The sequence below is a fragment of the Chrysemys picta genome, chromosome 6 (assembly GCF_011386835.1).
Source record: "Chrysemys picta bellii isolate R12L10 chromosome 6, ASM1138683v2, whole genome shotgun sequence".
In the NCBI taxonomy this organism is placed as follows: Eukaryota; Metazoa; Chordata; order Testudines; family Emydidae; genus Chrysemys; species Chrysemys picta.
In genome coordinates, this window is record NC_088796.1 from 1,832,307 (window position 1) to 1,846,860 (window position 14,554).

General features: G+C 55.6%; 1 protein-coding gene across 3 annotated transcripts in view; it reads right to left on the reverse strand.

The window, feature by feature from the left end:
• LOC101946009 (receptor-type tyrosine-protein phosphatase kappa-like) overlaps positions 1–14,554 on the reverse strand; it is a 134,553-nt gene that overhangs the window by 68,977 nt on the left and 51,022 nt on the right. For 2 of the 3 annotated variants that reach the window (XM_065598601.1, XM_065598600.1), the window contains exons 3-7: positions 14,085–14,264; positions 13,204–13,386; positions 12,591–12,779; positions 11,239–11,418; positions 9–191 (exon numbers count right to left, since the gene is read on the reverse strand). In XM_065598601.1, the coding sequence (XP_065454673.1) occupies positions 9–191; positions 11,239–11,418; positions 12,591–12,779; positions 13,204–13,386; positions 14,085–14,264 (915 nt within the window). The remainder of the gene's footprint in view (positions 1–8; positions 192–11,238; positions 11,419–12,590; positions 12,780–13,203; positions 13,387–14,084; positions 14,265–14,554) is intronic. The other variant, XM_065598602.1, reaches the window with a different exon arrangement.

The following is a 14,554-nucleotide window of genomic DNA, read 5'->3' on the forward strand; positions in this document are numbered from 1 at the left end:
GCACTTACCCCGGCAGGTGGGTGTCTCACTCCAGACAGACTGGCTCCCCTTTCTGACACATTCGATCACAGGCGGTGACGGCCGATACCCCTCAGGGCAGCTCAGTGTCACCGAGTCACCCAGGGCGTAGAATGGCCCCTCGGGGGTAAACTGCAGTCTGGAGTCCCAGGGTTTTGGTATTTCACATTTTTCTGTGTATCAAAGAAATAAGGGGAGACTCTTGAGGGTTATTGAATCATGCGGCTTCCCCCAGCCATTATGGGCCTGATCCTGAGCCACGCTGGGCACCCACACTGTAGTAGGGGTTGCCGGGATCAGCTCCTCTGTGATCAGGTCTGTCTCCCCCGTTTCTCTCTACAGGATTCACACGTCCTCAGGGGGGTGGGGGGAGTGAGGTGAGGGTAGGCGAGTCAGCCCCACTGAGTCGCGGGGGGAGGACGTATTTTCCTGGGTGTCCAGGCTAGAAGGGCCCATTCTGACCATCCCGTCTGACCTATTGCCTAGCCCAGGCCAGAGACCCACCTGCAGGGTGGATCTTCTCCCCTTCCGTCAGCGACTCTGTTGCTCTGAGGCCTGGTCTACACTGAGGGGGATCAATCTAAGATACGCAACTTCAGCCACGAGACTAGCGTAGCCGAAGTCGATGTATCTTAGATCGACTTAGAATTACTAACTTCGCGTCCTCGCGGCGCGGGATCGACGGCCGCGGCTCCCCCATTGACTTTGCTTCCGCTTCTCGCCAAGCTGGAGTTCAGCAGTCGACGGGAGAGTGATCGGGGATCAATTTATCGCGTCTACACTACACGCGATAAATCAATCCCCAATAGATAGATCACTACCTGCCGATCCGGTGGGTAGTGTAGACTAGCCCTCAGTAACTGGTGGTTGAATTTGACATAAACTGGGACCGTATAGATCATTGTTGCAACCAAGGTCCTGTAGTGGCACCCAAATCTTGTATAAAGGGGGTCAAATGGGGTGTCTAGGACAAGGTTATGGTTTACTGGTTATGATTATGCTGTCTATATGTGTGTATCAGTTTTGTAGTTGAAGTTATGAATATTGGCTCTATACTGTCTATATGGCAAACTTATGCTATGCTTCTGGGTGACATCCCAGACAAGCTGAGATTAGCTCTGCCTAGCCTGCTTGATGGCCCATTAAGGACCATCAGCTATACAATGGACCCATTGAGAGAAGGCAGATACGCCTTGTAACTCAGCAAAGTATGCAGGGACTGGCCCATGTGACTCCAGACTCCATTTTGCTGTAATTTTCCACAGTAAGAACAAAGAGGTGTTATTACACCTGGAAAAGACTATATAAGGCTGATGCCTCATCTCCATCTTGTCTTCAATCCTGCTTCTTACCTCTGGAGGGACTTTGCTACAAACTTAAGCTCTGAACAAAGGACTGAATGACCCATCCCAGCTGGGGATGTATTCCAGAGACTTGATTTGAACCTGCAGTTTATTCCATCGCTGCTGCAAGCCTGAACCAAGAACTTTGCGATTACTGTATGTAATTGATTCCATTTAACCAATTCTAGCTCTCATCTCTATCTTTTTCCTTTTATGAATAAACCTTTAGATTTTAGATTCTAAAGGATTGGCAACAGCGTGATTTGTGGGTAAGATCTGACTTGTATATTGACCTGGGTCTGGGGCTTGGTCCTTTGGGATCAGGAGAACCTTTTTCTTTTACTGGGGTATTGGTTTTCATAACCATTTGTCCCCATAACGTGTGGCACTGGTGGTAATACTGGGAAACTGGAGTGTCTAAGGAGATTGCTTGTGAGACTTGCGGTTAGCCAGTGGGATGAGACCAAAGTCCTCCTAGTCTGGCTGGTTTGGTTTGCCTTAGAGGTGGAAAAACCCCAGCCTTGGGCTGTAACTGCCCTGTTTTAGCAATTTGTCCTGAGTTGGCGCTCTCAGTTGGGTTCCGCCAGAACCACATTGTCACAATCGCGTCTACACTACACGCGATAAATCAATCCCCAATAGATAGATCACTATCTGCCGATCCGGTGGGTAGTGTAGACTAGCCCTCAGTAACTGGTGGTTGAATTAGGCCTTGTCTACACTTGCAAGTTAGAGCGCATTAAATCAGCCCCGGGCGCCCTGACTCACCACGTGTCCACACTGGCAAGACACGTAGAGCACCCGGACTCCCCGGCTGGAGCACTCCTGGTAAGCCACCTCCACGAGAAGTGTAATGCTCGCTGCGCCTTGGCTGAAATGCCCCAGCATCAGTGTGAATGCCCTGGTCTGTTAATGCGCTCTGATTGGCCTCCAGAAGTGTCCCAAAATGCCTGTTCTAGCCACTCTGGTCATCACTTTGAACTCTACTGCCCTGCCCTCAGGTGACCAACCATCAGACCGGCCCTTTAAATTCTCTGGGAATTTTGAAAATCCCCTTCCTGTTTGCTCAGCCAGGCGTGGAGTGCTCTCAGCGCATCTTTCCAGGTGACCATGCCTCCACGCGCCAGGCGAGCCCCAGTATGGAGCAATGGCGAGGTGCTGGACTCATCAGTGTTTGGGGGGAGGAAGCTGTCCAGTCCCAGCTGTGCTCCAGCCATAGGAATTACGATTCCTATGGGCAGATATCAAGGGACATGATAGAAAGGAGCCATGACCGGGATGCACAGCAGTGCAGGGTTAAAGTGAAGGAGCTGCGGAATGCCTACCGCAAAGCCCGCGAGGCAAACCGCCGCTCCGGCGCTGCCCCCGCAACCTGCCATTTCTACAAAGAGCTGGACACGATACTTGGGGGCAACCCCACCTCCACTCCGAAGACCACCATGGACACTTCAGGGGCCGTAAGCAGTACAGAGTTCCACAAGGCAGGAGGAGGAAAGCAGGAGTGAGCGTGCTGTGGAGGAGGGGGACCCAGAGGACAGCCCAGCATCCATAGATGCATGCAGCAAGGAGCTGTTCTCAAGCCAGGAGGAAGGTAGCTAGTCGCAGCGGACGGTGCTTGGGGAAGAACAAACAGCGGAGGAGGTGCCTGGTAAGCGGCTTTTATTTTGGGAAGGAAATTGTTCAGTGTGGGTGTCACGTTATTGACTTGAACTGGGACCATATAGAACATGGTTGCAACCAAGGTCCTGTAGTGGCACCAAATCGTGTATAAAGGGGGGCAAATGAGGTGTCTAAGACAAGGTTATGGTTTGTTGGTTATGATTATGCTGTCTATATGTGTGTATCACTTTTGTAGTTGAAGTTATGAATATTGGCTCTAGACTGTCTGTATTTCAAACTTATGCTATGCTTCTGGGGGACATCCCAGACAAGTTGGTGTCAGCTCGGCCTAGCCTGCTTGATGGCCCATTAAGGACCATCAGCTATACAATGGACCCATGCAGAGAAGGCAAGTACACCTTGTAAGTCAGCAAAGTATGCAGGGACTGGCCCATGTGACTCCAGACTCCATTTTGCTGTAATTTTCCACAGTGAGGACAAAGAGGTGTTCTTACACCTGGAAAAGACTATAAAAGGCTGATGCCTCATCTCCATCTGGTCTTCAATCCTGCTTCTTACCTCTGGAGGGACTTTGCTACAAACTGAAGCTCTACACAAAGGACTGATGACGCATCCCAGCGGGGGATGTATTCCAGAGACTTGATTTGAACCTGCAGTTTTATCTATCGCTGCTGCAAGCCTGAACCAAGAACTTTGCCATTACTGTATGTAATTGATTCCATTTAACCAATTCTAACTCTCATCTCTATCTTTTTCCTTTTATGCATAAATCTTTAGATTTTAGATTCTAAAGGATTGGCAACAGCGTGATTTGTGGGAAAGATCTGAGTTGTATATTGACCTGGGTCTGGGGCTTGGTCCTTTGGGATCGAGAGAACCTTTTTCTTTTACTGGGGTATTGGTTTTCATAATCATTTGTCCCCATAACGAGTGGCACTGGTGGTGATACTGGGAAACTGGAGTGTCTAAGGGAATTGCTTGTGTGACTTGTGGTTAGCCAGTGGGGTGAGACCAAAGTCCTCTTAGATTGGCTGGTTTGGTTTGCCTTAGAGGTGGAAAAACCCCAGCCTTGGGCTGTAACTGCCCTGTTTTAGTAATTTGTCGTGAACTGGCACTCTCAGTTGGGTCCCGCCAGAACCGCATTGTCACACTCATCCTGTGGAAAATGTGGGGACAGTGCTCAGTATAGGGGCCCCCTTCAGCTGTTGGCTCTCCCCAAGGCACAGAACCAACCCCAGAGGACACTATCGCCCTGAAACAATCAGTCCCCCTTGCCCCTGTGCTTACTCACCATTTTGGGGCTCCCATGGGTTATGTGCGCTCGCTGGGATGGGCAAATTCTGCTATTGTGTAGACTGTACTTGTCTTTACGTACGGGCGAATCATTGCTCTGTCTGGTGTGAACAATGCTGCCTCTGTTAAGTGTTGCATTTTGGCTTTACAGATGCAACCTTGAGATCCCAGCCATCCTTGTTATCAACGGCCGAAAGACTCTAAAGAATCAGGAAGTGTTGCGAAGAACCAAAGAGAAAATCAAAAAGTGCAGGAGTGGCGGGAGACTGAAAGGAGGCTCCGCCAGCAGAATGCGGATCACCAGCAACAAGCCACAGAGTGGCTTGTAAGCATTATGGAGCGCCAAGCGGACTTGATACAGGCGCTCACGGCCCTGCAGACGGAGCAGATCTGCCCCCCCCCCCCGCCCCACAGCCCTTGTCCCAAAACTCTTTCCCTTGTGTTCCCATGTCACCACCAACCCACTTCCCCCAACATCCGGGTTCTTACCGACACCAGCTGCCTCCAACACCTGTAGCTTCACCACCCAGCCCTGCAAACTACAACCCTTACCCACTGACTCAACCCCCATCACCATGCAGTACAGCCAGCCTGAAGTGCAGCACTCATTGCACGGCACTCCAGACAGAAATGATAACAGGACACACGCAAATCTGTGATTGTCCCGTTCCCTACCCACCCCCTTCCCTCCTCCCACACAACACAGATGTGTCCTGCCCTTTCTGTTTCCCCAGCAGTTGTGTTTCTTTTCATTAAATGGATTTTTTTGCTTTGAAAACGTTCTTTATTATTGCATAACGTAAAAGATCCCGTAGCCCAGGAAAGCAACAGGCACTGCAAGGCAGTGCATCATATGTAGCAAACACAGATGCCTATTAGCATTGGAACCACTGCACTTCGCTCCCGTGAAGAGCACCAGACATTACCGGTGGCTTTCAGCCTCAAATTGCTCCCTCAAGGCATCCCTGATCCTTGCAGCCCCGCGCTGGGCCCCTCTAATAGCCCTGCTCTCTGGCTGTTCAAATTCAGCCTCCAGGTATTGAACCTCCATGGTCCATGCCTGAGTGAATCTTTCACCCTTCCCTTCACAAATGTTAAGGAGGGTTGTGACGCAGTAGGGAGCGGGGCGGATTGACCTGGGAATGTCGTCTAGTTTTACTGGACTGTCTGCATGGGGGATGGGAGAGCAGGGGATGACTTTAATTAAGGGACAGAACCTGAGCTGTAACCTGAGCCAGGAAGGGGGTGGGGCCAGGTGACACCTTTGCCCGGGGAAACTGGACAAAAGGAGAGGGGGAGAGAAGAAGGGGGAGAGAGCCTGCGGGAGGGGTTTTGGTTTCAGTTTTGGGCTGGCAGCGAAGAGGCAGGGAACCCCAAGTCTGGGGTCTAAGATCTTTGTCCCCCAGAGGAACCTGACTGAGGGGTTGTTGCGGAGTGTGCGGGAGTCAGGGCCCTGCACCCCTCTTCCCGAGATTCACTGCGACTCTTAACCAGCCAGTAAAGCAGCAGGTTTATTTAAGGACAGGAACACAGTCTCAAGCAGAGCGTGTAGGTACGATCAGACCCCCTCAATTAGGTCCCTCTGGGAGGTTCAGGGAGCTTAGACCCCAGCTTGGGGTTCCCTGCGTTGCACCACCCAGCCCAAACCGAAACTAACCTCAAAACTCCTCCTGCTGCTCCTCTCCTTTGTTCAGTCTCCCGGGCAGAAGGTGTTAATTCTCCCCACCCCCGTTCCTGGCTCAGGTTACAGCTCAGGTAGTCCCCCCTCCTCACTACAATCCCCCTGCAACATTCCCAGGTCAAATCTGCCCTGCTCCCTGCTCCGTCACAGGGGTCCTGGTTGTACCTACAAGCCCTGCTTGGGACTGTGTTCCTGTCGTCTAATAAACCTTCTTTTGTACTGTCTGGCTGAGAGTCACGGTGAATCACAGGAAGTGAGGGTGCAGGGCGCTGACTCCCGCACACTCCATGACAACTGGTGGCAGAGGTGGGATCTACTGCACCCTGTGGACGGCGCTTCCTGCAGTAAGTGACTAGGGAGCAGTAAAACAAAGGGGGATTGACGGGGACCAGGCGTGCTGAAGAGTCAGCGAGGGACGGTTTCAGGGAGCGATTACACAGGGTTAACTGGGTAGAGACCCAGCCGGGCGAGAGGCAGCCTTCCCAGGGAAGGGGGGCTGGCAGCTTACCAACTGCTCAGGAGTGAGGAGGGCTCCAGGCCAGCTCCTCTGGAGGGCTGGATGCCCTGGACTCAAGGTTCTCGGTTTATAGGGTGGGCGCGGGGCGGTCCCTGCGGAGCGAGTGCCTTGTTCCCCTGGAGGTGGACGGGAGGAAGGTCAATGGATACTGGGACACAGGTGCTGAGGTGACACTGGCCCGGCCCGAGGTGGTAGCTCCAGATCAGGTAATGCCCAACACCTAACTAACCCTGACGGGGGTGGGCGGGACTCCATTTAAGGTGCCCGTGGCGAGGGTACATCTGAAATGGGGGGCCAAGGAGGGCCCCAAGGAAGTGGGGGTGCACCATCATTTGCCCACTGAGCTCTTAAATGGGGGGGGGACCTGGAGGACTGGCCAAGCAACCCCCAGGGTGCCCTGGTCGTGACTCGTAGCCCGAGCCTGCAAGGGACACTGCATCTTGACCTCGGGGAGGGTACGTTGCAGGACCCTAACCTGGTGGGGAGGGAACGCCCAGGGGCACGGCTCAGGGAGGCTGCGGCTTCAGACCCAGCCGGCGAGAAAGAGCAGGTGGCCATCCCTGTCCCAGCTGCTGAGTTCCAGGCCGAGGTGCAGAAAGATCCCTCCTTGCGGAAGATAAGGGACCTGGCCGACCTCAGTGCGGTACAGACCATGGGGAGAGGTGGCCGGAAAAGGTTCCTGTGGGAGAAGGGGTTCCTGTACCGAGAATGGGCTCCCCCAGGGGAAATGGAGTCAGGGGGGATCAGGAGGCAGCTGGTGGTACCCCAGAAGTATCGCCGCCAGCTGCTGTACCGAGTCCATGACATTCCCCTCTCAGGGCACCAGGGAACCTGGCGTACCCAGCAGAGGCTGCTACGGAGCTTTTACTGGCCTGGGGTCTTTACCAATGTCCGGCAGTACTGCCGATCCTGTGACCCCTGTCAGAGGGTGGGGAAGGCCCGGGACAAGGGGAAAACGGCTTTGAGACCTTTGCCCATCATAGAGGAGCCTTTCCAGAAGGTGGCCATGGACATAGTGGGGCCTCTCAGCAAGACGACCCGGTCAGGGAAGAAATACATTTTGGTGGTGGTAGATTTCGCCACCCGCTACCCCGAGGCAGTGCCCTTATCGTCCATCGAAGCAGACACTGTGGCAGATGCGCTGCTGACCATTTTCAGCCGAGTGGGGTTCCCCAAGGAAGTCCTGACAGACCAAGGTCCAACTTCATGTCAGCCCTGCTCCGGTGCTTGTGGAAGAAATGTGGGATTCGGCAGAGCTGGATGCAGATGCCAGGCTGAAATCGGCCTTTATCACCCCGCTGGGGCTCTATGAGTTCCTGACCCTGCCCTTCGGCCTCAAGGGAGCGCCGGCCACCTCCCAGCGCCTCGTGGATCAGCTACTGAGGGGGATGGAGAGTTTTGCCGTGGCGTATATCGATGACATCTGTGTCTTTAGCCAGACCTGGGAGGACCACATGTCCCAGGTTAGACAAGTGCTGGACCGACTCCAGAAGGCTGGGCTGACCGTAAAACCGGAGAAGTGCAAGGTGGGGATGGCTGAAGTATCCTACCTAGGCCACCGGGTGGGAAGCGCCTGCCTAAAGCCGGAACCAGCCAAAGTGGAGGTGATCAGAGACTGACCCGCTCCGCAAACCAAAAAGCAGGTCCAAGCCTTTATTGGGATGGCAGGGTACTATCGAAGGTTTGTGCCTCGCTTTAGCTCCATAGCCGCCCCCATCACTGAGCTGTGCAAGAAGGGGAAGCCAGACAAGGTGGTCTGGACCAAGGAGTGCCAGGAGGCTCTCCGGGCGCTGAAGGAGGCTCTGGTCAGTGGCCCAGTTCTGGCAAACCCAGACTTTGACAAGCCCTTTATGGTGTTCACCGATGCCTCAGACACGGGACTGGGGGTGGTGTTAATGCAGGAGGATGAAAAGGGGAGAGACACCCCATCGTGTACCTGAGTAAGAAGTTGCTACCCCGGGAGCAGAACTACGCGGCCATCGAGAAGGAATGCCTGGCCATGGTGTGGGCCCTCAAGAAACTAGAGCCATATCTCTTTGGGCGACACTTCACCGTGCACACCAACCACTCTCCCCTGACCTGGCTGCACCAGATGAAAGGAGCCAACGCCAAGCTTCTGAGATGGAGCCTGCTCCTTCAGGATTAGGACATGGACGTGGTCCATGGGAAGGGAAGTGACAACCTGATAGCGGACGCGTTGTCCCGGAGAGGGGGCCCTGAACTTCCCCCGGTCACTGGTCAGAGTGACCCCGCTCAGTTCAGTCTCCAAGGGGGGAGAGATGTGACACACTAGGGAGCGGGACGGATTGACCTGGGAATGTCGTCTAGTTTTACTGGGACTGTCTGCATTGGGGATGGGAGAGCAGGGGATGACTTTAATTGAGGGATGGGAACCTGAGCCTGTAACCTGAGCCAGGAAGGGGGTGGGGCCAGGTGACACCTTTGTCTGGGAAACTGGACAAAGGGAGAGGGGGAGGGAAGGAGGGGAGAGAGCCTGCGGGAGGGGGTTTTGGTTTCAGTTTTGGGCTGGCTGGGAAGACGCAGGGAACCCCAAGTCTAAGATCCTTGCTCCCCCAGAGGGACCTGGCTGACGGGTCCTGGTTGTACCTACAAGCTCTGGTTTAGACTGTGTCCCTGTCGTCTAATAAACCTTCTGTGTTACTGGCTGGCTGAGAGTCACGGTGAATCGCAGGAAGTGAGGGTGCAGGGCCCTGACTCCCCCCTACTCCGTGACAAGGGTACAGCACGCGGCTATAACCCTGGGGATTCTGTCATCGGCCAGGTCCAGCTTCCCATACAGACAGCACCAGCAGCCCTTTAAACAGCTAAAAGCACACTCCACAGTCATTCTGCACCGGCTCAGCCTGTTGTTGAACCGCTCCTTGCTGCTGTAAAGGCTCCCTGTGTAGGGTTTCATGAGCCACGGCATTAAAGGGTAAGCAGGGTTTCCAAGGATCACAATGGGCATTTCGACTTCCCCTACCGTGATCTTCTGGTCTGGGAAAAAAGTCCCGGCCTGCAGCTTCCTGAACAGGCCTGTGATCCGAAAAATGCATGTGCCATGCACCTTTCCGGGCCAGCCTGCGTTAATGTCAATGAAACGCCCATGGTGATCCACAAGCGCCTGGAGAACCATAGAGAAATACCCCTTCCGATTAACGTACTCGGAGGCTCATGGTCTGGTGCCAGAATTGGAATATGCGTCCCATCTATCGCCCCTCCGCCGTTAGAGAAACCCATTTGTGCAAAGCCATCCACAATGTCCTGCACGTTACCCAGAGTCACGGTTCTTCTGAGCAGGATGCGATTAATGGCCCTGCAAACTTGCATCAACACGATTCCAATGGTTGATTTTCCCACTCCAAACTGGTTAGCGACCGATCAGTAGCTGTCTGGAGTTGCCAGCTTCCAGATTGCAATAGCCACCCGCTTCTCCACCGGCAGGGCAGCTCTCAATCTCGTGTCCTTGTGCTGCAGGGTGGGGGCAAGCTCCTCACACAGTCCCATGAAAGTGGCTTTTCTCATCCGAAAGTTCTGCAGCCACTGCTCATCATCCCAGACTTCCATGACGATGTGATCCCACCACTCAGTGCTTGTTTCCCGAGCCCAAAAGCGGCGTTCCACGGTGGTGAGCATGTCTGTGAATGCCACAAGCAATCTCGTGTCATAAGCATTATGCAAGTCGACATCACCGTCAGACTCTTCACTGTCACTTTGTAGCTTAAGGAGTAACTCGACTGCAATTTGTGACGTGCTGGCGAGACCCATCAGCATATTCCTCACAAGTTCAGGATCCATTCCCGCAGACCGAAAGGCAAGACAGAGCGCGCAGTACAAAAAACGTTGAAAGATGGCGCCAAGTGTGGATGGAAGCACAGGGATTGCTGGGATGCGAAGCGATGCATCACAGAGCATTGGGACAGGACCAGGGCTGGCTCTGGCTTTTTGGCTGCCCCAAGCAAAAAAAAAACAAAAAAAACGGGGCGGCCAGAATGGCAAAGCAAAAAAAAAAAGCGGCCGTGCCGCCCTAGGATTGGGCCGAATGCCGCCTCCAACAATCTGCCGCCCCAAGCACCAGTTTGCTCAACTGGTGCCTGGAGCCGGCCCTGGACAGGACCCAGAATGCCCTGTACCCTCCCGCCCCCCCCCCACAAGCCACAGCGCCAGAATGGGAAGAGGTGCTCTGTGGGATAGCTGCCCATAATGCTCCACTCCCAATGCCGCAAATGTGGCCACACCAGTGCGCTTGCAGCTGACAGTGTGAACACACGGCAGCGCTTTCCCTGCTGCGGTCTCCGAGGGCTGGTTTAACTCACAGCGCTCTACATCTGCAAGGGAGATCAGAGCGAATCTTTGGAAAGGCAGCAGCCACTCTCAATGTAAATGCTCCATGTGTCAGAGACCCCACCCTGTCCCGGGGGGGCTGTTCCCCTGGGGAATCACCCCCACTGTTAAAAAGTTGCACCATAAATGGCCCCACCCCCACAGTGTCCGAGGGACTGGCACAGCGACAGAGGCTGCAACTCCGGCTCCGAGGGGCGGCTCTGGGAGTCTCAGTAGAACAGAGCCTCAGCTCCCCCTGCCCCCGAGCTCTGTCTCTCTGCCTAGGGCCCTGTACGGCACGTCCCCCAGCGCCTGAGCTGGGCCATTGCTCTGATCTGGGACAGCAATTCCTTCCTCCCTACAGTATCGAAGGGTCACGGAGCATCCGGCACCAGGCCAGGCCCCTGGGATCACAGTGACCCATGTCGGGGGTTCACACTTACCCAGGCAGGCAGCAGTCTGATTCCAGACACTCCGGTTCCCCTGTCCGGTACATCTGATCACGGGCTGTGAGGGTTCGAACCCCTCAGGGCAGCTCAGGGTCACTGACTCCTCCCAGCTATAATACGTCTTGTCCGGTTCGAACCGCAGAGCTGAGGCCCAGCTGGGTTTGCGGCACTTTTCTGTTGGGAGAACAATCAGGTTTGGGGCCATTAGAAAAGGGCGAGATTCCAGTCCCCACATTAGACTGTCAGTCCCTGCCCCAAGGAGCTGTCTGTCTGTCCACAATTTGTACAGCGCCTAGCACCAGGGGGTCTGGGGTCATCGCTGGGGTCCCTAAGGGCTACTGGTAATTGTGACGAAGTGGGACAGTTCTTAATGTTTCCTCTGAATACTATAGGGATGCCTCAGTTTCCCCTATGCATTTCTTAAGTCTCTAGGTGGTGGGATAAAGGCCAGTGCACATAAATGGCCAATACTCTGTCTCCTGGCAACTAATGGCCGGGACCCTTTCCCACTGGAAGGGGATGCTAAAGGTGTTGGAGAACAAAGAGATCAGGTGATCTCCTGGCCCTGGAAAGGAACAAAGCCCAGAGGAGGAGGGGCTGGAGGGTGAGTCAGTTTGGAACTAGCTGGGGAAGAGGAGTGAAGTGCAGAGGTCGTTGTCTGGCTCACTGCCCCCCAAAATGGACCCGGCTGAGGGGTCCTGTTCTCGGTACCTACAAGCTCCAGTTTAGACTGTGTTCCTGTCATCTAATAAACCTCTGTATTACTGGCTGGCTGAGAGTCACGCCTGACTGTGAAGTGGGGGTGCAGGACCCTCTGGCTTCCCCAGGACCCCGCCAGGGTGGACTCGCTGGGGGAAGCACACGGAGGGGCAGAGGATGCTGAATGCTCCAAGGTCAGACCCAGGAAGGTGAAGCCATGTGAGCTTCTTGCCCTGAAGACAGTCTGCTCCAAGGGAGAGGAGGCTCCCCAGAGTCCTGACTGGCTTTGTGGGGAGCAGTTCCAGAGCATCGCCCGGGGACTCCGTGACAGTAATACAAATAAATAATCACAACAGGCCTTACCCATGAACCCACACACTGATACACACTGTTATGTACAGGCGCTGACCTCCCCTCACACCCCTCCACCACAGCCTAGAACCTCACCACACTCCCCTCCACGCAGGCTGCTTTGCCCCACACACTCGCTGTTGCTGTCACTTCACGCCCTTCAGAAGGTCTGAGCTGAACACTTAAGACATAAAGACGCCCCCAGGAAGTTGTGGGGCCCCCTTGGAGGCTCTCGGTGTCCCAGGATTTGGATTCTGCCCCCAGCCCGTCCTGCCGCCCGTCTGTGCAGAACTCACCCACACAGCTCACATTGCTCGTGTCCCACTCCACGCGTCCAGCCGTCTCCATACACTGCACCCAAGCCGGGCGCCCCTCGTACTGTTCCTGGCGACAGGTCACCAGAATCCTCTCGCCAACGGCAAACTCTGTCTGTGCGGAGGCAGCAGAGACCGACGGGGGCCAGTTTCCTGCCGTCATACAAACCCCTGGAGGGAAAGAAATGTCCAGTCTCTGCAAATCCTGTTCTGGTGAAAGGTGCCGCTGGCCGCCCCGGGGTGATCCTGGGGCAGAGCTGAGCCAAAGGGAGCGCGGGAGAAACCAGCACAGCAAAGGGCTGGGGAAAGGCGAGGAACATGGACACGCTGGTGACAGGGAGTCTCTGGGCTGGTCCTGCCCTTCCTTATTGACCCCTGGGCCCAGGGCCTGGGTGGGGGGGAGTTGGGGTCTGGCTCAAGGCCCCTGCAATTCCAGCAGGGTTTAGGTCCCCATACGAGAGGCTGAAATGCCAAAACGAACCAGAGGGTTTATGGGGTGAGAATCCACCTGGCTCCGGAGATACCAAAGTGTCACGGGGTCTGGCTGCCGGCCCGGCCCCTGTGACCACGGTGACTTGGGGGGTCTCACACTTACCCTGGCAGGTGGGTGTCTCACTCCAGACAGACTGGTTCCCATTTCTGACACATTCGATCACAGGCGGTGATGGCTGATACCCCTCAGAGCAGCTCAGTGTCACCGAGTCACCCGGGGCGTAGAACGGCCTCTTGGAGGCAAACTGCAATCTGGGGTCCCAGGTTCTGGGTATTTTACATTTTCCTGTGGGTAAAGGAGAGCAGAGTATTGGGGGTCACTGGAACCAGGCAGACGCCACTGAGTATTATGGGCTGAGTCTGAACCATGCTGGGCGCCCACAAGAGCAGGGGGCAGGGGGTCTGCAAGGATCAGCCCCTCTCAGGATCAGGCCCCACGTGCTCAGGTACATTTACTCCGTTCACACGCTCAGGGCCGCCGTGGGGAGGGCGAGTGCAGACCAGTCAGCCCCACTGGGCCGTGGGGAGAACGGTGTTCCTGGTCTCTGCTGCTCCTGCACGGGGAGCAGGGCCAGGAGCCGGGATCAGATCCACGCGCCTGCCCCCCCCGGGGACACCGTGGGTGGGAAGCTGTTCATTGCAGCAGGACTCCCCCACCAGGGCCGCCTCCAGCATTTCTGCAGCCCCAAGAAAAAAAGAAAAAAAAAAAGTCGCGATCGGCGGCGGCAATTGGAAAAAAAAAAAAAAGCCGCGATCGGCGGCGGCAGTTCAGCGGCAGGTCCTTCGCTCCTAGAGGGAGCGAGGGACCTGCCGCCCCCGAATTGCCACAGGTGCCGCTCCTCTCCCTTGGCCGCCCCAAACACCTGCTTGTTAAGCTGGTGCCTGGAGCCGGCCCTGATCCCCACGGCCTCTCAGCAGCCTGGCTGGAGCCCTCCCCGGCCAGACGGCGCCCGGCCAGCCCCAGGGCCGGCTCCCCGCACTCACTGACACACATGTGTGCACCAAAATTCCACTCGAAGCGTCCCGACTCCGTCTCTCTGCACGTCACATTGAACGAGTTCTGCAGGAACTGCTGACGACAGGTCACCCAACCCTCGGCCCCGACGCCGAACTCCGTCTGTGCAGGGTCCAAATCCACCTGCCTCATCCAGTCATTGCACATCCCTGCGAAAGGAACAGGAGAGCGGCCGTGGGGGCGCGTCTGCCCTGCGGTCTGACAGCCCCTGGCTCTGGGGAGCCGGCCCCAGGGTCACTCAGGTGCTGGGGCTGGCCCGGCATGAACGGCCCTGTGACCACGGGGAAGGCTCGGGGAGCGAGTCTGGGGCAGGGAGGGGACCGCGTGTGCGGGAGGCCCGGGCCTGGCCGCTCTCAGAAGCGGTGCTGGAAGAAGCACCCTGAGAAACGCTGGATCAGTTCCCAGGCCTCAGAGCTTCGCTCCTCGCGAGCTGCCCAGC